Source organism: Scardinius erythrophthalmus (genome assembly GCF_964197995.2).
Source record: "Scardinius erythrophthalmus genome assembly, chromosome: 5".
NCBI classification, from domain to species: Eukaryota; Metazoa; Chordata; class Actinopteri; order Cypriniformes; family Leuciscidae; genus Scardinius; species Scardinius erythrophthalmus.
In genome coordinates this window covers 382,065-405,312 of record NC_138225.1, presented here as the reverse complement: position 1 = coordinate 405,312, position 23,248 = coordinate 382,065, and the positions used below count along the sequence as shown (strand labels likewise).

Sequence of the window (23,248 nt, the reverse complement as noted above, 5' to 3'; positions counted from 1 at the left end):
GATTGCACTTTACCCGTGTCGAGTAAAGTTCCTCTGGGAACACAGCGTGCGCCACTTCACAAGGTTCGTAACGTCACTCATCTGTGAATCTACGCCAGCACAGTCGAATACACAAATATGTTTCCTAAATATGCAAACTGTTGTTCATTACGATTTCAAAATAAAAGTGTGACCCGGCTCTGAGTCTGCGTGTTTGATGAACATGTTCTTGTTCAGGAAGTTGATTCTATCGCAAAGAAGTGACCGACTGTGAAAGATTACGAGGACATCTGTTGTTAACCCAGGGTTAGATCATGCCGTAGTGAACAGTAGTCTGGTCGACGTTAACCCAGGGTTAGATTATGCCGTAGTGAACAGTAGTCTGGTCGACGTTAACCCAGGGTTAGATCATGCCGTAGTGAATAGTAGTCTGGCTGATGTTAACCCAGGGTTAGATCATTCCGTAGTGAACAGTAGTCTGGCCGATGTTAACCCAGGGTTAGATCATGCCGTAGTGAACAGTAGTCTGGCCGATGTTAACCCAGGGTTAGATCATGCCGTAGTGAACAGCAGTCTGGCCGACGTTAACCCAGGGTTAGATCATGCCGTAGTGAACAGCAGTCTGGCCGATGTTAACCCAGGGTTAGATTATGCCGTAGTGAACAGTAGTCTGGCCGATATTAACCCAGGGTTAGATCATGCCGTAGTGAATAGTAGTCTGGCTGATGTTAACCCAGGGTTAGATCATTCCGTAGTGAACAGTAGTCTGGCCGATGTTAACCCAGGGTTAGATCATGCCGTAGTGAACAGTAGTCTGGCCGATGTTAACCCAGGGTTAGATCATGCCGTAGTGAACAGCAGTCTGGCCGACGTTAACCCAGGGTTAGATCATGCCGTAGTGAACAGCAGTCTGGCCGATGTTAACCCAGGGTTAGATCATGCCGTAGTGAACAGCAGTCTGGTCGACGTTAACCCAGGGTTAGATCATGCCGTAGTGAACAGCAGTCTGGTCGACGTTAACCCAGGGTTAGATCATGCCGTAGTGAACAGCAGTCTGGCCGACGTTAACCCAGGGTTAGATCATGCCGTAGTGAACAGCAGTCTGGCCGACGTTAACCCAGGGTTAGATCATGCCGTAGTGAACAGCAGTCTGGCCGACGTTAACCCAGGGTTAGATCATGCCGTAGTGAACAGCAGTCTGGTCGACGTTAACCCAGGGTTAGATCATGCCGTAGTGAACAGCAGTCTGGCCGACGTTAACCCAGGGTTAGATCATGCCGTAGTGAACAGCAGTCTGGTCGACGTTAACCCAGGGTTAGATCATGCCGTAGTGAACAGCAGTCTGGCCGACGTTAACCCAGGGTTAGATCATGCCGTAGTGAACAGCAGTCTGGCCGACGTTAACCCAGGGTTAGATCATGCCGTAGTGAACAGCAGTCTGGTCGACGTTAACCCAGGGTTAGATCATGCCGTAGTGAACAGCAGTCTGGTCGACGTTAACCCAGGGTTAGATCATGCCGTAGTGAACAGTAGTCTGGTCGACGTTAACCCAGGGTTAGATCATGCCGTAGTGAACAGCAGTCTGGCCGATGTTAACCCAGGGTTAGATCATGCCGTAGTGAACAGTAGTCTGGTCGACGTTAACCCAGGGTTAGATCATGCCGTAGTGAACAGCAGTCTGGCCGACGTTAACCCAGGGTTAGATCATGCCGTAGTGAACAGCAGTCTGGCCGACGTTAACCCAGGGTTAGATCATGCCGTAGTGAACAGTAGTCTGGTCGACGTTAACCCAGGGTTAGATCATGCCGTAGTGAACAGCAGTCTGGCCGACGTTAACCCAGGGTTAGATCATGCCGTAGTGAACAGCAGTCTGGCCGACGTTAACCCAGGGTTAGATCATGCCGTAGTGAACAGCAGTCTGGCCGACGTTAACCCAGGGTTAGATCATGCCGTAGTGAACAGCAGTCTGGCCGACGTTAACCCAGGGTTAGATCATGCCGTAGTGAACAGCAGTCTGGTCGACGTTAACCCAGGGTTAGATCATGCCGTAGTGAACAGCAGTCTGGCCGACGTTAACCCAGGGTTAGATCATGCCGTAGTGAACAGCAGTCTGGTCGACGTTAACCCAGGGTTAGATCATGCCGTAGTGAACAGCAGTCTGGCCGACGTTAACCCAGGGTTAGATCATGCCGTAGTGAACAGCAGTCTGGCCGACGTTAACCCAGGGTTAGATCATGCCGTAGTGAACAGCAGTCTGGCCGACGTTAACCCAGGGTTAGATCATGCCGTAGTGAACAGCAGTCTGGCCGACGTTAACCCAGGGTTAGATCATGCCGTAGTGAACAGCAGTCTGGTCGACGTTAACCCAGGGTTAGATCATGCCGTAGTGAACAGCAGTCTGGCCGACGTTAACCCAGGGTTAGATCATGCCGTAGTGAACAGCAGTCTGGTCGACGTTAACCCAGGGTTAGATCATGCCGTAGTGAACAGCAGTCTGGTCGACGTTAACCCAGGGTTAGATCATGCCGTAGTGAACAGCAGTCTGGCCGACGTTAACCCAGGGTTAGATCATGCCGTAGTGAACAGCAGTCTGGTCGACGTTAACCCAGGGTTAGATCATGCCGTAGTGAACAGCAGTCTGGTCGACGTTAACCCAGGGTTAGATCATGCCGTAGTGAACAGTAGTCTGGCCGATGTTAACCCAGGGTTAGATCATGCCGTAGTGAACAGTAGTCTGGCCGATGTTAACCCAGGGTTAGATCATGCCGTAGTGAACAGTAGTCTGGCCGATGTTAACCCAGGGTTAGATCATGCCGTAGTGAACAGTAGCCACACCAGGCCATTATACCTGATGCACATGAGTTATGTTTATATTATTTCTTTTACATGGTATTTTAACAGTGTTGTTTGTTGTTACTTGTTAGTGTTACTTTGATAGTTTATTTGAAGCAATCATTACTGCTTGTTATTATGTTTGTATTTCAAGTGATTTTAAAGGCTGTTGTTCACTCAGATCTATTTTTATTACCACATTTTTAATCCGATTACTCGAATAATCGATGGAATAATCGGCACTCGACTACTAAACTAACCCTAGTGTGAGCTGGAGTCATGTGTTCCTCACTCCTGTCTCTTGAGTGTGTGTGTGTGTGTGTGTTCCTCACTCCTGTCTCTTGATTGTGTGTGTGTGTGTGTGTGTGTGTGTGTGTGTGTGTGTGTGTGTGTGTGTGTGTGTGTGTGTGTGTTCCTCACACCTGTCTCTTGCGTGTGTGTGTGTGTGTGTTCCTCACTCCTGTCTCTTGTGTGTGTGTGTGTGTGTGTGTGTGTTCTTCACTCCTGTCTCTTGAGTGTGTGTGTGTGTGTTCCTCACACCTGTCTCTTGTGTGTGTGTGTGTGTGTGTGTGTGTTCCTCACACCTGTCTCTTGTGTGTGTGTGTGTGTGTGTGTGTGTGTGTGTGTGTGTTCGTCACACCTGTCTCTTGTAGGTCTCCAGCTGAGCGCGAGCAGTGTTGGCCTTGCGCAGCTCCTCCTCCAGAGAGTGTGTGTTCTGCATGTAACTGGTGTTCTTCTCCTCCAGGAGCTTCACCTGTCGTCTCAGATCTCCCAGATCCTCCAGCTTCTTCTTATACGCCTCCACCTGCGCCTCCAGCTTCGACACCCTGTCAGACGAGTGCCTGAAACACACACACACACAGGTCAGAGGTCATCCTGAGCAGGGAACACACACACAGAGGTCAGAGGTCATCCTGGTGTTTCTGGTGTTGTTTCAGGCTCTACTAGAACAGGTTTTCCTGCTGTAATGTTAATTATTCTCCTCATATTCTCCCTTGTTGCGGCTCCTCTCTTCCCAGTCTGTCAGTAACGCTCTGTTTACTTCCTGTCTCTATGAAGCCCCTCCTTCTGAAAAGCACACTGTGCTCTGATTGGTCGGCTGGATCAGTGTGTTGTGATTGGTCGAGCACTTCGAGTGTGTTTGGGCATTGCCCCGCCCCTTACCATAACCGCCAGTTTCTACCATAGACTGTATAAAGTATGTTCGTAGTTTAGTTACGTCACCCGAAGAGTTTCTGAAGGGCGTTTCTGAAGCCCAAAGTGGGCGGAGCCGGCCGTCGCCATCTTGGCAGCGCGTCACTCGCGGATAAACCGAAAATGTGCAGCAAGACGGATTAGCCTAGGTGACGCGACGCTAACACACAGCAGACAAACGGCTAGTAGTGACATCAGCGGCAATCCACCTGTCACTCAAGTGGCCACAACCTTAATTATGCAGAACTTAACGGCTTAATATTTTTTAAACGGATGAGTTATAAAAAAAATTCACCCCCTCACAGTCGTCATGAAGAACAAAATGACCTATATAGACCGAAAACACTTTTTGTACCAGGCTGTAAACATGTTTTTTTCTGCTGTAAAGTTGGTCATTTTAACATGGAGGTCTATGGGATTGAGTCTCTTCTGCAGCCGGCCTCTAGTGGCCAGATAGTGAATTGTGAATTGCACTTTCAGTCACTTCAGCGTTAGATTCAGAGAGAGAGAGAGAGAGACGGGAAGGTTGCTGGTTGGTCGACCCCAGGTGTGTGTTTTAGGTGTGTGTCTCACCCCAGGTGTGTCTCAGCTCATGTGCGTCTCACTTCAGGTGTGTGTCAGGTGTGTGTATCAGCTCAGGTGTGTGTCTGACCTCAACGTGTGTGTCAGGTGTGTGTATCAGCTCAGGTGAGTGTCAGGTGTGTGTCTCACCTCAGGTGTGTGTCTGACCTCAACGTGTGTGTCAGGTGTGTGTATCAGCTCAGGTGAGTGTCAGGTGTGTGTCTCACCTCAGGTGTGTGTCTGACCTCAGGTGTGTGTCTGACCTCAAGGTGTGTGTCAGTTGTGTGTATCAGCTCAGGTGTGTGTCTTACCTCACGTGTGTGTCAGGTGTGTGCATCAGCTCAGGTGTGTGTCTCACCTCAGGTGTGTGTCTCACCTCAGGTGTGTGACAGGTGTGTGTATCAGCTCAGGTGTGTGACAGGTATGTGTATCAGCTCAGGTGTGTGTATCAGCTCAGGTGTGTGTCAGGTGTGTGTATCACCTCAGGTGTGTGTCAGGTGTGTGCATCAGCTCAGGTGTGTGTCTCACCTCAGGTGTGTGACAGGTGTGTGTATCAGCTCAGGTGTGTGTCAGGTGTGTGCATCAGCTCAGGTGTGTGTATCAGCTCAGGTGTGTGACAGGTATGTGTATCAGCTCAGGTGTGTGTATCAGCTCAGGTGTGTGACAGGTATGTGTATCAGCTCAGGTGTGTGTATCAGCTCAGGTGTGTGACAGGTGTGTGCATCAGCTCAGGTGTGTGTATCAGCTCAGGTGTGTGACAGGTATGTGTATCAGCTCAGGTGTGTGTATCAGCTCAGGTGTGTGACAGGTGTGTGCATCAGCTCAGGTGTGTGTATCAGCTCAGGTGTGTGACAGGTATGTGTATCAGCTCAGGTGTGTGTATCAGCTCAGGTGTGTGTATCAGCTCAGGTGTGTGTCAGGTGTGTGCATCAGCTCAGGTGTGTGTATCAGCTCAGGTGTGTGACAGGTATGTGTATCAGCTCAGGTGTGTGTATCAGCTCAGGTGTGTGTATCAGCTCAGGTGTGTGTCAGGTGTGTGCATCAGCTCAGGTGTGTGTATCAGCTCAGGTGTGTGACAGGTATGTGTATCAGCTCAGGTGTGTGTATCAGCTCAGGTGTGTGACAGGTATGTGTATCAGCTCAGGTGTGTGTATCAGCTCAGGTGTGTGACAGGTATGTGTATCAGCTCAGGTGTGTGTATCAGCTCAGGTGTGTGTCAGGTGTGTGTATCAGCTCACGTGTGTGTCAGGTGTGTGCATCAGCTCAGGTGTGTGACAGGTGTGTGTATCAGCTCAGGTGTGTGTATCAGCTCAGGTGTGTGTCAGGTGTGTGTATCAGCTCACGTGTGTGTCAGGTGTGTGCATCAGCTCAGGTGTGTGTATCAGCTCAGGTGTGTGACAGGTGTGTGTATCAGCTCAGGTGTGTGTATCAGCTCAGGTGTGTAACAGGTGTGTGTATCAGCTCAGGTGTGTGTATCAGCTCAGGTGTGTGTATCAGCTCAGGTGTATGTCTCACCTCAACGTGTGTGTCAGGTGAGTGTCAGGTGTGTGTCTGACCTCAGGTGTGTGTATCAGCGTAGGTGTGTTTCAGGTGTGTGTCTGACCTCAACGTGTGTGTCAGGTGAGTGTCAGGTGTGTGTCTGACCTCAGGTGTGTGTATCAGCTCAGGTGAGTGTCAGGTGTGTGTCAGGTGTGTGTATCAGCTCAGGTGAGTGTCAGGTGTGTGTCTGACCTCAACGTGTGTGTCAGGTGTGTGTCTGACCTCAACGTGTGTGTCAGGTGTGTGTCTGACCTCAGGTGTGTGTATCAGCGTAGGTGTGTGTCTCACCTCAGGTGTGTGTCAGGTGTGTGTATCAGCGTAGGTGTGTGTCTCACCTCAGGTGTGTGTCAGGTGTGTGTATCGGCGTAGGTGTGTGTCTCACCTCAGCACGTCCATTTCGTCCTTGAGCGACTGCGCCTCCTCAGCCAGAGAGGTCAACTCCTCGTTCTGACCTCTGACCTCCAGCAGCTCCTTCTCCAGCTCCTCACAGCGGATGCGGTAATCGTCCTTAGCCGCCTCCAGTCTGACACACACACACACACACACACACACACACAATAAAATGAAATACAGTTTCCACAGAAATAATCATAACACTGATAATAATCATAAATGTTTCTTGATCATCAAATCATCATATTAGAGTGATTTCTGAAGGATCATGTGACACTGAAGACTGGAGTAATGATGCTGAACATTCAGCTTTGATCACAGGAATAAATTACACTTTACTATATATTCACATAGAGAACAGCTGATTTAAGTCAAGTCAAGTCAAGTCAAGTTTATTTATATAGCGCTTTTCACAACACAGGTTGTATCAAAGCAGCTTCACAGTAATAAATTAGAACAATACATCAATGTTTGTTTCTAGTGGAACGTCTACGTTCGGTAATGCTGATCAATAATATCGTTGATTGATTAATTCAATTAAATATCCCCAAATATCCCCAACTGAGCAAGCCAAAGGCAACAGTGGCAAGGAACCGAAAAACTCCATCAGGTGACCTAATGGAGAAAAAAAAACCTTGGGAGAACCCGGGCTCAGTCGGGGGCCAGTTCTCCTCTGGCGTTTATGAACTAGAGGTCGGATTTAACTGTAGGATTAAAAGTATTATATGAATGCCTGGCTGAAGAGATGCGTCTTTAATCTAGTTTTAAACTGGGAGAGCGAGTCTGAGCAACGAACAGTATCCGGAAGACTATTCCAGAGTTTTGGTGCTAAATGTGAAAATGCTCTCCCTCCTTTGGTGGATCTGGATATCCTAGGTATGACCAAAAGCCTCGAATTTAGTGACCTTAAAGAGCGCGATGGATTATAGGGCGATAGAAGATCGGTTAAATAGACTGGAGCTAAGCCGTTTAGGGCTTTATAAGTCAGTAGCAATACCTTGTAATTAATACGGGACTTTATAGGTAACCAATGTAGGGATGATAAAATCGGTGTTATATGATCATATTTTCTTGATCTAGTTAGAACTCTAGCGGCGGCATTTTGGACTAACTGTAGCTTGTTTATTAAGGATGCAGGACAACCGGCTAATAACGCATTACAGTAATCTAGTCTCGAGGTCATGAATGCATGAACTAACTTTTCTGCATCAGAAACAGATAGCATATTACGTAGCTTAGCAATGTTTCTAAGGTGGAAAAAGGCTGTTCTTGTAACATATGAAATATGATTTTCAAAAGACAGGTTGCAGTCTAATATAACACCCAGGTCTTTTACTGTAGAGGATGAAGTAACAGGACATCCTACTATGTTAAAGTTGTATTGTGAGAGGTTTTGTGGGTGGTTTTTTGAACCGATAAGTAGTACCTCTGTCTTGTCTGGATTTAATAAAAGAAAATTATGCGTCATCCAATCTTTTATATCTTTAACACACTCTGTCAATTTGGATAATTTAGCGTTTTCATCTGGCCGTGATGAAATATAGATTTGAGTGTCATCAGCATAACAATGGAAACTAATTCCATGTTTCCTTATAATATTTCCAAGTGGCAGCATATATATTGAGAATAATAGAGGGCCTAACACAGATCCCTGCGGCACTCCATAGTTTACTGGAGTTATGATAGATTTTTCTCCATTTAAATAAACAAAATGGTAGCGGTCAGATAAATACGATCTAAACCAGCTTAATGCTTGTCCTTGAACACCAGTATAATTTTGTAGTCGATCTAAGAGTATTGTATGATCTATAGTATCGAACGCAGCACTAAGATCAAGTAAAACTAATATTGAGATACAGCCTTGGTCAGAAGCTAAAAGTAAATCATTTGTGATTTTAACGAGCGCAGTTTCAGTGCTATGATGCGGCCTGAATCCAGACTGAAACTTTTCATAGGTGTCATTTTCTTGTAAGAAAGAGCCCAGTTGAGCGGACACAACTTTTTCTAGTATTTTAGACATAAAAGGTAGATTTGAAATGGGTCTATAATTTACTAGATTATTCGGATCTAATTGTGGTTTCTTAATGAGAGGTTTTATAACTGCCAATTTAAATGTTCTTGGAACATGACCTAAAGATAAAGACGAGTTAATAATATTGAGGAGAGGCTCTTCCACTACAGGTAACACTTCTTTCAATAGTTTAGTTGGTATGGGATCTAATAAACATGTTGTTGTTTTAGAGGAAATGATAAATTCATTTAACTCTTTTTGTTCTATAGTTGAAAAGCACTGTAATTGTTCTTGCGGCGTGATAATTGAGGCTGAATTATAAGGCGCGATTGAGGATTGAACGTTTACAATTGTGGTTCTGATGTTTTCTATTTTCTCAGTGAAGAACTTCATGAAATCATTACTACTAAACTGTAATGGAATACTTTGTTCAGGAGACATCTGTTTATTTGTTAGTCTCGCCACGGTGTTAAATAAGAACTTAGGATTGTTATGGTTGTTTTCTATTAGTTTGCGTAGATGCTCAGCCCTGGCCGCTTTTAGGGCCTTTTTATAACGTGACATACTGTCTTTCCATGCGATTCTAAAGACCTCTAAGTTGGTTTGTTTCCATTTACGCTCTAAATTACGGGTTTCTCTCTTTAGAACACGCGTAGTACTGTTGTACCATGGTGCTTTACTTTTCTCTCTGACCTTTTTTAATCTAATGGGCGCAACAATATCCAATGATCCAGAGAGAATGGTGCTCATAGTGCTAGTTAATTCCTCAAGTTCATCTGTTTGTTTGGGTTCACTGAGCAGCTGAGACAGATCCGATAAGCTGTTTGAAAAATTATCTATGGTGGATGGAAGGATTGTTCTGCCTAATCGATAACGCGGCGCAGCATGATATATTACAGGAGTACGTAATATGCAAGTTACCATGTAATGGTCAGTGACATCGTCACTTTGTGGAATGATATCTATATCGGTTGGATCGGTTCCATGTGATATAATTAAATCGAGTGTATGATTAAATCGATGAGTCGGTCCGGTAATGTTTTGCTTGACCCCAAAGGAGTTTAATAAATCAGTAAACGCAGCCCCTAACGCATCATTTTGATTATCTACATGGATATTAAAGTCTCCAACAATTAATGCTTTATCGAAGTTAACTAATAGGTCTGAGAGAAAATCTGCAAACTCTTTTAGGAAATCAGCGTAAGGCCCAGGCGGTCTATATACGGTAGCCAAGGCTAGAGATAATAGGGATGTTTTTCGAACATCTAAGAGCGTAACATTTAGTACAAGTACTTCAAATGAAATAAACTTATAACCCGTTTTCTGAGTAACATTGAGAAAATCTCTATAGATTGTTGCAACACCGCCGCCACGACCATTCAGACGGGGCTCGTGCTTATAGGAGTATCCTGATGGAGTAGACTCATTTAAACCAAAATAATCATTTGGTTTAAGCCAGGTTTCAGTAAGGCAAAGTACATCGAAGCTATTATCTGTGACTATTTCATTTACAATAACTGCCTTAGGTGTGAGTGATCTAATGTTTAAAAGACCTAGCTTTAAAAATTGTTTTTGATTACCAATAGCAACATTTTCTGGTTTAATAACAATTAGATTTTTTCTAGATCCTGCAGTAGATTTATGATTTGATCTCACTAAACGAGGAATAGACACAGTTTCTATGCAATGTTCTACACTATTTATATCAGTTAAATTGGTGCAGCAGAGACTATGATTTGGACTTTTGTTTACTAGTCAAAAGGTATTTAACATTTTGGAGATGTTATCTGACAGAAGATCCGATCCGAATCTGTTTGGGTGTAAGCCATCAGCACGGTAAAGCCTAGGACGCTCCCAAAACAGATTCCAATTATTTACAAAGAGAAGTTTCTGCTCATTGCACCATGACATTAACCATTCATTAAGCGCAAATAATCTACTAAACTTTTCATGACCTAGTCGGTACGTGGGAAGCGGTCCTGACACAATAATCGTTATATCAGGCGATGTGCTGCGTACCGTATCGATCAGATTCCTGAAGTCTTTCTTCAAAACTTCCGTCTGGCGCAGTCTGATGTCGGCCCCTCCCGCGTGCAGGACAACGGTTCCGACGCGCTCGTTCAGAATCTCGGGAACGTGAGCAGCGACTTCGGAAACACGAGCACCAGGAAAGCAGTGACTATGCACCTTACTTTTATTTAACGTAACGTGTACGTGTCGAACGATGGAATCGCCGATGATCACAGCATCGCGTTCTGTTTCGCGAAGAGGGGAGAAGCGGTTTTGTGTGGATATCTCGAAAACCGGGAGGGTCGGAGAGAGTTTTCTTGGTCTAGACCTGACTCGCGACTTCCGCTGCGGAAAAATCCAGGCTTCGTGATGGCATGTTGGAGCCGGAGTGAACGAGACCATGGCTGATCGCGACCTCGACGTTCGGGACCGATGTTGAGGAACGCACGGAGTAGACGAGATCGGAGTCAGCGGGTTAGTAACATTAATCTCTGATTTGTGTGCCTCGGCGCGCGATGTTTCGAGAGCCAAACGCCGGTCTATCAGCTCGGCTTTTCTTACTAAAAGGTCGTGGATCTGTTTCTCAACAGCTTCCAGCTCAGACTGCACCGCGTGCAGCTCAAATGTGTCCTCACCTGCACCAAAAGGTAGACTACTTACATTTGATATATTCGCCATTTTAACAGATGGACAGTAAGTTAAGTTAGCAACGACGCTACCAGTGGTGCTATCAATATTAATACTAATTTATGGCTTAAGTCTTGGATATAATCCGTCTTTTCAGTGGTACGGGTGTAGAGTAGACGCACGATAGGTGAAAAATGTTTGTTTGTAACTTAAATGAGTGCGGAGAAGACGCGTTCAGCCGTGATCCACGGACGTAACCTATAAGAGTATCCAGCGTTGGATCACAAGGCTTGAGACGCGTCTGCTCAACAATCCGCGTTATAACTATGAGGTGAGGAAAAGTAGAAAATGTTCGTTGTAAGTGAGTTTAAAGAGAAATCAAGAATTATAAATCAATCGATGGAGCTCCAAAGACAACAACGCGCTCAGACGCGACGCATGCGCATTCGAAACAGGAAGTTCAGCATTGATTTACATTAGAATAATATTTAACTTAGGGCTGTCAAAAGATTAATCGCGATTAATCGCATCCAAAATAAAAGTTTGTGTTTAAATAATATATGTGTGTGTACTGTGTATAATTAAATTTGTATATATAAATACACACACATGCTTGTAGATATTTAAGAAAAATGTGTAATTTTTATATAAAAAAATTATATTTATATATAATATAAATTATATATAAATATATACAGTATATGTATGCAAATATTTCTTAAATATTTACATGCATGTGTGTGTATTTATATATATAAAATAATTATACACAGTACACACACATATATTATGTAAACACAAACTTTTATTTTGGATGCGATTAAAAGTTGATGTCATTTGAAAGCTTAGAGTCTGAACTTTACAGTGAATGTATCCACTTTGAAAAACTCTTAAGTATTGCTGAGTTATTTGCTGATAAATAGAATTTCTTTTTTTCATAATCTATAAAATAATGTACTGCAATGTGTCAAAAACATCATACAGCTCATGAAACATTCTCAGATAATTGAAAATGGCACTTAAATTTTTACAGCATATTATTACAATTAAAATGAGCCCAAAATTAACACAATCTATTGCTTTTATGACAAGATGAGGGGGTAGATGCCCATGAGGGGTTATCAAAGACTGTACAAAAATGCTATCTCTTTTCCAAATGCTGTAACTTTTGATTCCTTTATCCAAAAATTATTATTTTTTTATCCCGATGCAGCTAACATGTAGGGGGACTTATTTCCTCCTACCTTATTTCCTTCCTGAGTTATTCCATGACAAATAAGAAAGATATGCAAAATCATAATAAAAATTATATATATATATTGTCTTTTATCCGCTGTTTCTTGGCAGGACAATGTCCAAATGTAATGTAATTTATATTTCTCTGTGTGTGTGTGTTTTTGTGTGTAGGTGTGTGTGTGTGGGGGGGGGGGGTGTCTTATTTGCACTCTTGATGTTCTAGAGTGTCACCCCTTCATTGCTGTACACTTTTTTTCAGCACAGTGGCTGATCTGTAGCTTGTACCACCAAAAGTTTCTCTGAGTTTTCCTATTTTTTCGTATTTCCCATTCATTTCCTATGTCGCCCGTTTTCGGGCGGGAGGAAGCTAAGTGTGACTTTTTTTTTTACGACCCTTTAACATATCAGAATCATCTCCTTGATTTTTTTGTGTGTTCATATAGGTAATAAAACAAAAGTCACCAAGTTTCACCCCCATCCGATGAAGCAAAAAAATTAAACAATTCGAAACGTTAAGTTTTCGCCCGTTTTCGGGCGAAGAAGCCCAGAGGGTTAAATGTAAATGAGCTTTTGCTCCGCCTCCGTTCAGAAGAGGGCGGAGTCTTTACACGAGCTTCAGAAACTCCGGCAATAACAGAACAGGCCAATCTCCCTCATCCAGAATCCCAGAATAACCAGTAGCGAGTGCAGCCTTACGGAGAGACTCAGGAAGAGCTTCTGAATGTTAGTGGAGACATTTCTGTAGTTGCTGTGGAGTTACACTGATCATCTCATCATCAAAGAAGGGGGACCGGAGGGTGTGCTCCAACTACAGGGGGATCACACTCCTCAGCCTCCCTGGGTCTATGCCAGGGTACTGGAGAGGAGAACACGGCCGATAATAGGACCTCGGATCCAGGGGGAACAGTGCGGTTTTCGTCCCGGCCGTGGAACACTGGACCAGCTCTATACCCTCTCCAGGGTGCTGGAGGGTTCATGGGAGTTTGTCCAACCAGTCCACATGTGCTTTGTGGATTTAGAGAAGGCATTTGACTGTGTCCCTCACAGCGTCCTGTGGGGGGTGCTCTGGGAGTATGGGGTCCTTTGCTAAGGGCTGTCTGGTCCCTGTACGACCGGAGCAGGAGCTTGGTTCGCATTGCCGGCAGTAAGTCAGACTTGTTCCCGGTGCATGTTGGAGTCCAGCAGGGCTGCCCTTTGTCACCGGTTCTGTTCATAATTTTTATGGAAGAGCTGGAGGAAGTGTCTAGGGGAGGGAAGTCTGGGCATCTCTGCTTAGACTGCTGCCGCCGCGACCCGGCCCCGGATAAGCGGAAGAAGATGGATGGATGGATCTCATCATCATGTTGAACTTCTCCACAAGTGTCCACAGTTCCTGAGGTGTTTATAAGACAGCGGTGACATGTTCTGGTCAATAGTGTTCAGTGCTCGTCTGTGCTCAACCACAGAACAGCTTCAGGCTCTGCTGGATCTTCATCATTGCGTTAGAACTGGTCTCTGTTGGCGCGTGTGGAACCAAATGTCGGCTGGTGTGTGTAAACGTGCAGATTAAGGGCCGGTGATATTATAATAAGATCCTCTTCATACGTCAGAAGGAGAGCGAAATCTGATCGGCTTTTTTTTGACATGCTTGCAGAGAAAGGCTCACCAGAACACAGTTACTGGGTTTCACTTTTCATGTTTTCAGGGTTTCAGAAGCACTGGACCCGATTACAGCACTGACACACGGGGAAAGTCAGATGTTCATGACATGTCACCTTTAAGACCTTAATTTGTGGAAGTGCAAATTAAGACTTTTTAAGACCTTTTTAAGGCTCGCAGAAACCCTGTATAAGCTACTGGAGTGTGTGTGTGTGTGTGTGTGTTCTCACCTGAAGGTCTCCTCCTGCAGCTGCTCCATCTGAGTCTGAAGCTGAAGGTGTCTGCGACCCGCCGGGCTGTTCAGATCCTCGATGGAGTCCGACTGGTTGAGCCGCTCCATCAGCACCTGGTTCTCAGCCAGCAGACTGCTCTTCTCCTCCTGCAGCGCCGCCACCTGCACACACACACACGCACACACACACACACACACACACACACACACACACACACACACACACACACACACACACACAGTTAAACACAGGATAGTGTGGAGCATCTTCTACCTTTATTACTGAACACTGGCCTTGAGTCAATAACTACGTGACTGTCGATGTGACGCAGTTTATTGCCTTTTTCCTCATAACATTCACTATATTGCCAAAAGTATTGGGACACGCCTCCAAATCACTGAATCCAGGAGTTCCACTCACTTCCATGGCCACAGGTGTATAAATCAAGCACTAGGCATGCAGACGCTTCTACACACATCTGTGAAAGAACTAGTGGTCGACCGATATATCGGCCGATATTTGGCACTTTTAAAACATCGGCATCGGCCCATAAGTTTCCCTGATTGGGCGATGCGGGAAGCGGGACTTTTATTTTGCCGGGCGGCGCTGAGAACACCAGCGCCTGAGAAGAGAACGGTCTGATCACACAGCGCTCACTCACATCCTCCGTCTTCATTAGTTTACGATCTCTGTCAGTCATATCTAATACTTTGTTAGACAGAACTGGTAAACAAAGAAAGTAAATGGTATGTGAAAAAGTGAAGTGTTGCTTTTATATTATTTGTTACAGAAAAGGCAAACAATCAGGTCAACATTCAGCAAATGCGCATCTACGTCATTTAAACAAATCTCTGAATATCTAATAAACATTTAATTTCACAAACCTTGCAGATTTAATGGAGTCCAGCTGTGATATCTCTGAAGTGTGTGTTTGATACGGTCCGTGCGGAGTGAGTGAGTGTGAACAGAAGATCAGCTTCAGGAGACGCCATCGAAACACTTTAAATCCTTCATCTTAAAATATGCTGTGCTATATCCAGTGTGTCATGTTCACATCGGTTTCACTGTGCGCTGTGTGTAATATTAGCGTTAACTAGTCTTTATTTGAAAAGTGCACAATATTACCAGATTACTGAGAGCCCTGTTACAGTGTTTACTTACTTTTTGTTCACAAATTCATATATTTTTAAACAATTACTTTATTTGTGAAAAATACTGTAATAGGATTGCAGATTCAAGAAGTTGCCATCTAAAGATAAGCATGTTTATTTTAAAGAAAAAAAAATATTGATTAAAATAAATATAAAGTATATAATAAACATATCGTCTTTATATCGGCCATCCTGCTCTCGAAGATATCGGCATCGGCCATCTGAGAACCAATATCGGTCGACCGCTAGAAAGAACGGTGACCGTGAGCGGCGACTGAGAGCCAGAGCTTCTCCTCCAGCATCAGAGCCGGACCTCACTAATGCGCTTCTAGAAGAATGGGCAGACATTCCCATACACACACTCCTAACCCTTGAGGAAAGCCTTCCCAGAAGAGCTGAAGCTGTTATAGCAGCAAAGGGTCCGTATTAAACCCCACGGATCAGGAATGGGATGTCATTAAAGTTGTCCCAAAACCTTTGGCAATATCATGACATCAATGGCATCATCGAGAGCTCTAACGCTGGACACTGCACTACTGTGGGGAAGCTACTTTAAAATGTTTTGTGATAACTTCAAATTTGGAACACACAACTTCAATTTTAAAGCAATTATAGAGTTCAAATTATTTAGCAAAATATAGATTTTTACAAAAACAAAAACAAAAAAACAAGCAGTGTGTTCATTAGCTCTGCACTACACCTCAGCCCAGCTCTGCCAATAACTGATCTACAGCACTCACTGCTATCACAGCGTGTTCTCACTGAAATTAAAGCAGGATTATTCTCTAAATGGATCTATATTTTTAAAGCAGACGTACAGACGTATGTATTAAACTCAATAAATAGGCGTCATGCGGCGTCTGACACACACGAAGCAGTGGGTCACATGTTCAGCGTCTCACACACACTGAACTCTGGGTCGTTTGCTGCAGGATGGATCTATCATCCATGTGTACAGATATGAAGCGCTAGTCAGCAGCTGATTGGATGTGCCGAGTGTCACATGACTGAGGATCAGCCTATGGGGTGACTGCACTGAATGCGCGCACACACACACACACATACACACGCTCTCACTCACACACACACACACTCACACACACACACACACACACACACACACACACACACACACACACACAGAGTTAAAGGCCCTGCACACTACTCGGGATGTTATCAAGCAGACAGCAGCGAGAGCGGAAGAAAAGAGAGACATTTACCCTCTCGTCTAGATCAACACACTCTAACCTCAGTCTATCTCGCTCCTCTTGGACGAGGTACGCCTTCGGAAGCAAGGCAGAGGAGGAGAGGTTACCACACACACACACACACACACACACACACACACACACACACACACACACACACACACACAATCAGTATTAGGATTGTCAAAATGGCTGAATATTCGAATTATATTCAAACTCTAAAGGCAACACTTCATGTTAGAGGATATAAGGCGCTGCAGTGTCTCCTGTGTCCTCAAGAGGGCGCACGCGAGCGCAATAAGCAAATATAAACCTAATCAAGCATCGCTTCTTTTATTGAAATGAAATGACATTCACTTTTTAAAGTGCACTAACTTTTAAAACAATTGTTCTTAAATAAAATATAATTTCCTTAATGTGCATGCAAGGAAAATTCGGTTACAATAGTGCATAAAACTGTGTTCGTGCGTCAGAGAAAACACACTTCAACACACAGCGTAATGAACACACAACATCAAACTGGCACTCAGACACTCACTTCTACTGCATCTACACACTGTTCATCAGAAACACCAGACGCTCGCGATCCGAGCGCTCTCTGTTGACAGTGTTTCAGCTGATAAACACACACTCTCACACACACTCACTCCCACACTCACACACTCTCACTCACACACACACACACACACACACTGAGCGCTTTCTGTTGACAGTGTTTCCAGCTGATGAAACACACTTGGCTCTGCAGGTTTAGTGTGTGGTTGCACTGAGAGGGTTTCGTCAGCAGGAAGAACATTTTCCAAAATAACAACCCAATCCAGCGCTGTACACTAACCCTAACAGAAACACACCAGTTACGTCATCATGTCTCGCGCAACTCTTGACACACCAAAGATTCAAATGCACTCGTTTTTGCGTTCAAATGTGTTTTTTTTGACGAATATTTGAAATTTAACTTTTATTTGACAGCCTCACATATCAGCTGAGCCAACACTGGACCGGGTGCAGTGTGTGTGTGTGTGTGTGTGTGTGTGTGTGTGTGTGTGTGCGCGCTAACACTGGACCGGGACCTAACCTACGAACTGCAGTGTGTGTGTGTGTGATAGGGCTTGCATAGACTAGTCGAGTAGTCGATAGATCAACTACTTCAACCAGTAGTCGACGCTGTCGGAAACAATCGACTACTCGAGCGTCCATTAAACAAAATTAATTAAGAATGGCGAACGTCACCAACAGACACCACACGTCAGATGTGTGGAAGAATTTCATCAAGGATGACAAAAATATTGTAATTTGGCCAACTCTGCAAGAGGCCATTCACATATTGCTTCTAAAAACGTGTGGAAAGCGCGCGTGGCCGTGCCGCTGTCTCCTACAAGCGCTGGCGCTCGCGCTCCCGTGGCGTCTGTCGTTGCTATGCAACCAAACTGCGCTCTCCATGATGACGACGAAGAAGTATCATTCAGCAAAGGATTAATTTATTTCTAGCCCTTGCATTAGCTTTACTACTAGATATATTTCTGGAGATGAGAAGGAAAAACCCGCCTGGACAAACTAGCGCACCACGTCCGTTGCTTTCATTATGAGCGCGCGCCTACATTAGAAATAACGACCTTGAGCGCGGAAAAGACGCGATATGTGAACGGCCCCTAGAAGCAGACGTCTGAAATGAAAGGCAAGAACGGCTATTTATTTGGCTTTAGACTGTTACATGAAAATTTAAAAATGAAATGTCATAATTATAAAGTTTTGAGTTTACTTATGTAATTGTTGCATTAGGCTATGAATTAATAAATGTTTATTGATAAGATCTAACTTAGCTATTTCATGTCTTTTCATATACAGTAGCATAAACGACGAGTAGTCGAGTAACTCGAGTATTGTTTTGATAAGAAATCGACTAGCAGAAATCAGTAGTGCAACCCCTAGTGAGTGAGTGTGTGTGCGCGCCAACACTGGACCGGGACCTAACCTACGAACTGCAGTGTGTGTGTGTGTGTGTGTGTGTGTGTGTGTGCGCGCCAACACTGGACCGGGACCTAACCTACGAACTGCAGTGTGTGTGTGTGTGTGTGTGTGTGTGTGTGTGTGTGTGCGCGCCAACACTGGACCGGGACCTAACCTACGAACTGCAGTGTGTGTGTGTGTGTGTGTGTGTGTGTGTGTGTGTGTGTGTGTGTGTGTGTGCGCGCCAACACTGGACCGGGACCTAACCTACGAACTGCAGTGTGTGTGTGTGTGTGTGTGTGTGTGTGTGTGTGCGCGCCAACACTGGACCGGGACCTAACCTACGAACTGCAGTGTGTGTGTGTGTGTGTGTGTGTGTGTGTGTGTGCGCGCCAACACTGGACCGGGACCTAACCTACGAACTGCAGTGTGTGTGTGTGTGTGTGTGTGTGTGTGTGTGTGTGCGCCAACACTGGACCGGGACCTAACCTACGAACTGCAGTGTGTGTGTGTGTGTGTGTGTGTGTGTGTGTGTGTGTGCGCGCCAACACTGGACCGGGACCTAACCTACGAACTGCAGTGTGTGTGTGTGTGTGTGTGTGTGTGTGTGTGTGTGTGTGTGTGTGCGCGCCAACACTGGACCGGGACCTAACCTACGAACTGCAGTGTGTGTGTGTGTGTGTGTGTGTGTGTGTGCGCGCCAACACTGGACCGGGACCTAACCTACGAACTGCAGTGTGTGTGTGTGTGTGTGTGTGTGTGTGTGTGTGTGTGTGCGCCAACACTGGACCGGGACCTAACCTACAAACTGCAGTGTGTGTGTGTGTGTGTGTGTGTGTGTGTGTGTGTGTGTGCGCGCCAACACTGGACCGGGACCTAACCTACGAACTGCAGTGTGTGTGTGTGTGTGTGTGTGTGTGTGTGTGTGTGTGTGTGTGTGCGCGCGCCAACACTGGACCGGGACCTAACCTACGAACTGCAGTGTGTGTGTGTGTGTGTGTGTGTGTGTGTGCGCGCCAACACTGGACCGGGACCTAACCTACGAACTGCAGTGTGTGTGTGTGTGAGTGTGTGTGTGTGTGCGCGCCAACACTGGACCGGGACCTAACCTACGAACTGCAGTGTGTGTGTGTGTGTGTGTGTGTGTGTGTGTGTGCGCGCCAACACTGGACCGGGACCTAACCTACGAACTGCAGTGTGTGTGTGTGTGTGTGTGTGCGCGCCAACACTGGACCGGGACCTAACCTACGAACTGCAGTGTGTGTGTGTGTGTGTGTGTGTGCGCGCCAACACTGGACCGGGACCTAACCTACGAACTGCAGTGTGTGTGTGTGTGAGTGAGTGTGTGTGCGCGCCAACACTGGACCGGGACCTAACCTACGAACTGCAGTGTGTGTGTGTGTGTGTGTGTGTGTGTGTGTGTGTGTGTGTGTGTGTGTGTGTGTGTGCGCGCCAACACTGGACCGGGACCTAACCTACGAACTGCAGTGTGTGTGTGTGTGTGTGTGTGTGTGTGTGTGTGTGTGTGTGCGCGCCAACACTGGACCGGGACCTAACCTACGAACTGCAGTGTGTGTGTGTGTGTGTGTGTGCGCGCCAACACTGGACCGGGACCTAACCTACGAACTGCAGTGTGTGTGTGTGTGAGTGTGTGTGTGTGTGCGCCAACACTGGACCGGGACCTAACCTACGAACTGCAGTGTGTGTGTGTGTGAGTGTGTGTGTGTGTGCGCCAACACTGGACCGGGACCTAACCTACGAACTGCAGTGTGTGTGTGTGTGTGTGTGTGCGCCAACACTGGGCCGGGACCTAACCTACGAACTGCAGTGTGTGTGTGTGTGAGTGTGTGTGTGTGTGCGCCAACACTGGACCGGGACCTAACCTACGAACTGCAGTGTGTGTGTGTGTGAGTGTGTGTGTGTGTGTGTGCGCCAACACTGGACCGGGACCTAACCTACGAACTGCAGTGTGTGTGTGTGTGAGTGTGTGTGTGTGTGCGCCAACACTGGACCGGGACCTAACCTACGAACTGCAGTGTGTGTGTGTGTGTGTGAGTGTGTGTGTGTGTGTGTGCGCCAACACTGGACCGGGACCTAACCTACGAACTGCAGTGTGTGTGTGTGTGTGTGTGTGTGTGTGTGCGCGCCAACACTGGACCGGGACCTAACCTACGAACTGCAGTGTGTGTGTGTGTGTGTGTGTGAGTGTGTGTGTGTGTGTGTGCGCCAACACTGGACCGGGACCTAACCTACGAACTGCAGTGTGTGTGTGTGTGAGTGTGTGTGTTTGTGTGTGCGCCAACACTGGACCGGGACCTAACCTACGAACTGCAGTGTGTGTGTGTGTGTGTGAGTGTGTGTGTGTGTGTGTGCGCCAACACTGGACCGGGACCTAACCTACGAACTGCAGTGTGTGTGTGTGTGTGTGTGTGTGTGTGTGCGCCAACACTGGACCGGGACCTAACCTACGAACTGCAGTGTGTGTGTGTGTGTGTGTGTGTGTGTGTGTGTGCGCCAACACTGGACCGGGACCTAACCTACGAACTGCAGTGTGTGTGTGTGTGTGAGTGTGTGTGTGTGTGTGTGTGCGCCAACACTGGACCGGGACCTAACCTACGAACTGCAGTGTGTGTGTGTGTGTGTGTGTGCGCCAACACTGGACCGGGACCTAACCTACGAACTGCAGTGTGTGTGTGTGTGTGTGTGTGTGTGTGTGTGTGTGCCAACACTGGACCGGGACCTAACCTACGAACTGCAGTGTGTGTGTGTGTGTGTGAGTGTGTGTGTGTGTGTGTGCGCGCCAACACTGGACCGGGACCTAACCTACGAACTGCAGTGTGTGTGTGTGTGTGTGTGTGTGTGTGTGTGTGTGTGTGTGTGTGCGCGCCAACACTGGACCGGGACCTAACCTACGAACTGCAGTGTGTGTGTGTGTGTGTGTGTGTGTGTGTGCGCGCCAACACTGGACCGGGACCTAACCTACGAACTGCAGTGTGTGTGTGTGTGTGTGTGTGTGTGTGTGTGTGTGCGCCAACACTGGACCGGGACCTAACCTACAAACTGCAGTGTGTGTGTGTGTGTGTGTGTGTGTGTGTGTGTGTGTGTGTGTGCGCGCCAACACTGGACCGGGACCTAACCTACGAACTGCAGTGTGTGTGTGTGTGTGTGTGTGTGTGTGTGTGTGTGTGTGTGTGTGCGCGCGCCAACACTGGACCGGGACCTAACCTACGAACTGCAGTGTGTGTGTGTGTGTGTGTGTGTGTGTGTGTGCGCGCCAACACTGGACCGGGACCTAACCTACGAACTGCAGTGTGTGTGTGTGTGTGTGTGTGTGTGTGTGTGTGTGTGCGCGCCAACACTGGACCGGGACCTAACCTACGAACTGCAGTGTGTGTGTGTGTGTGTGTGTGTGTGTGTGTGTGTGTGTGTGTGTGTGTGCGCGCCAACACTGGACCGGGACCTAACCTACGAACTGCAGTGTGTGTGTGTGTGTGTGTGTGTGTGTGTGCGCGCCAACACTGGACCGGGACCTAACCTACGAACTGCAGTGTGTGTGTGTGTGTGTGTGTGTGTGTGTGTGTGCGCGCCAACACTGGACCGGGACCTAACCTACGAACTGCAGTGTGTGTGTGTGTGTGTGTGTGTGTGTGTGTGTGTGCGCCAACACTGGACCGGGACCTAACCTACGAACTGCAGTGTGTGTGTGTGTGTGTGTGTGTGTGTGTGTGTGTGTGCGCGCCAACACTGGACCGGGACCTAACCTACGAACTGCAGTGTGTGTGTGTGTGTGTGTGTGTGTGTGTGTGCGCGCCAACACTGGACCGGGACCTAACCTACGAACTGCAGTGTGTGTGTGTGTGTGTGTGTGTGTGTGTGTGTGTGTGCGCGCCAACACTGGACCGGGACCTAACCTACGAACTGCAGTGTGTGTGTGTGTGTGTGTGTGTGTGTGTGTGTGTGTGTGTGTGTGTGTGCGCGCCAACACTGGACCGGGACCTAACCTACGAACTGCAGTGTGTGTGTGTGTGTGTGTGTGTGTGTGTGCGCGCCAACACTGGACCGGGACCTAACCTACGAACTGCAGTGTGTGTGTGTGTGTGTGTGTGTGTGTGTGCGCGCCAACACTGGACCGGGACCTAACCTACGAACTGCAGTGTGTGTGTGTGTGTGTGTGTGTGTGTGTGTGTGCGCGCCAACACTGGACCGGGACCTAACCTACGAACTGCAGTGTGTGTGTGTGTGTGTGTGTGTGTGTGTGTGTGTGCGCCAACACTGGACCGGGACCTAACCTACGAACTGCAGTGTGTGTGTGTGTGTGTGTGTGTGTGTGTGTGTGTGCGCCAACACTGGACCGGGACCTAACCTACGAACTGCAGTGTGTGTGTGTGTGTGTGTGTGTGTGTGTGTGTGTGTGTGTGTGTGCGCGCCAACACTGGACCGGGACCTAACCTACGAACTGCAGTGTGTGTGTGTGTGTGTGTGTGTGTGTGTGTGTGTGTGTGTGTGTGCGCGCCAACACTGGACCGGGACCTAACCTACGAACTGCAGTGTGTGTGTGTGTGTGTGTGTGTGTGTGTGCGCGCCAACACTGGACCGGGACCTAACCTACGAACTGCAGTGTGTGTGTGTGTGTGTGTGTGTGTGTGTGTGTGTGCGCCAACACTGGACCGGGACCTAACCTACAAACTG

At 46.8% G+C, this 23,248-nt stretch overlaps 1 protein-coding gene across 2 annotated transcripts in view; it reads right to left on the bottom strand.

Moving 5' to 3' along the window:
- Nucleotides 1-23,248, bottom strand: part of hook3 (hook microtubule-tethering protein 3) — a 79,703-nt gene that overhangs the window by 38,199 nt on the left and 18,256 nt on the right. For both annotated transcript variants that reach the window (XM_081367225.1, XM_081367226.1), the window contains exons 9-11: nucleotides 14,251-14,414; nucleotides 6,488-6,628; nucleotides 3,452-3,653 (exon numbers count right to left, since the gene is read on the bottom strand). In XM_081367225.1, the coding sequence (XP_081223351.1) occupies nucleotides 3,452-3,653; nucleotides 6,488-6,628; nucleotides 14,251-14,414 (507 nt within the window). The remainder of the gene's footprint in view (nucleotides 1-3,451; nucleotides 3,654-6,487; nucleotides 6,629-14,250; nucleotides 14,415-23,248) is intronic.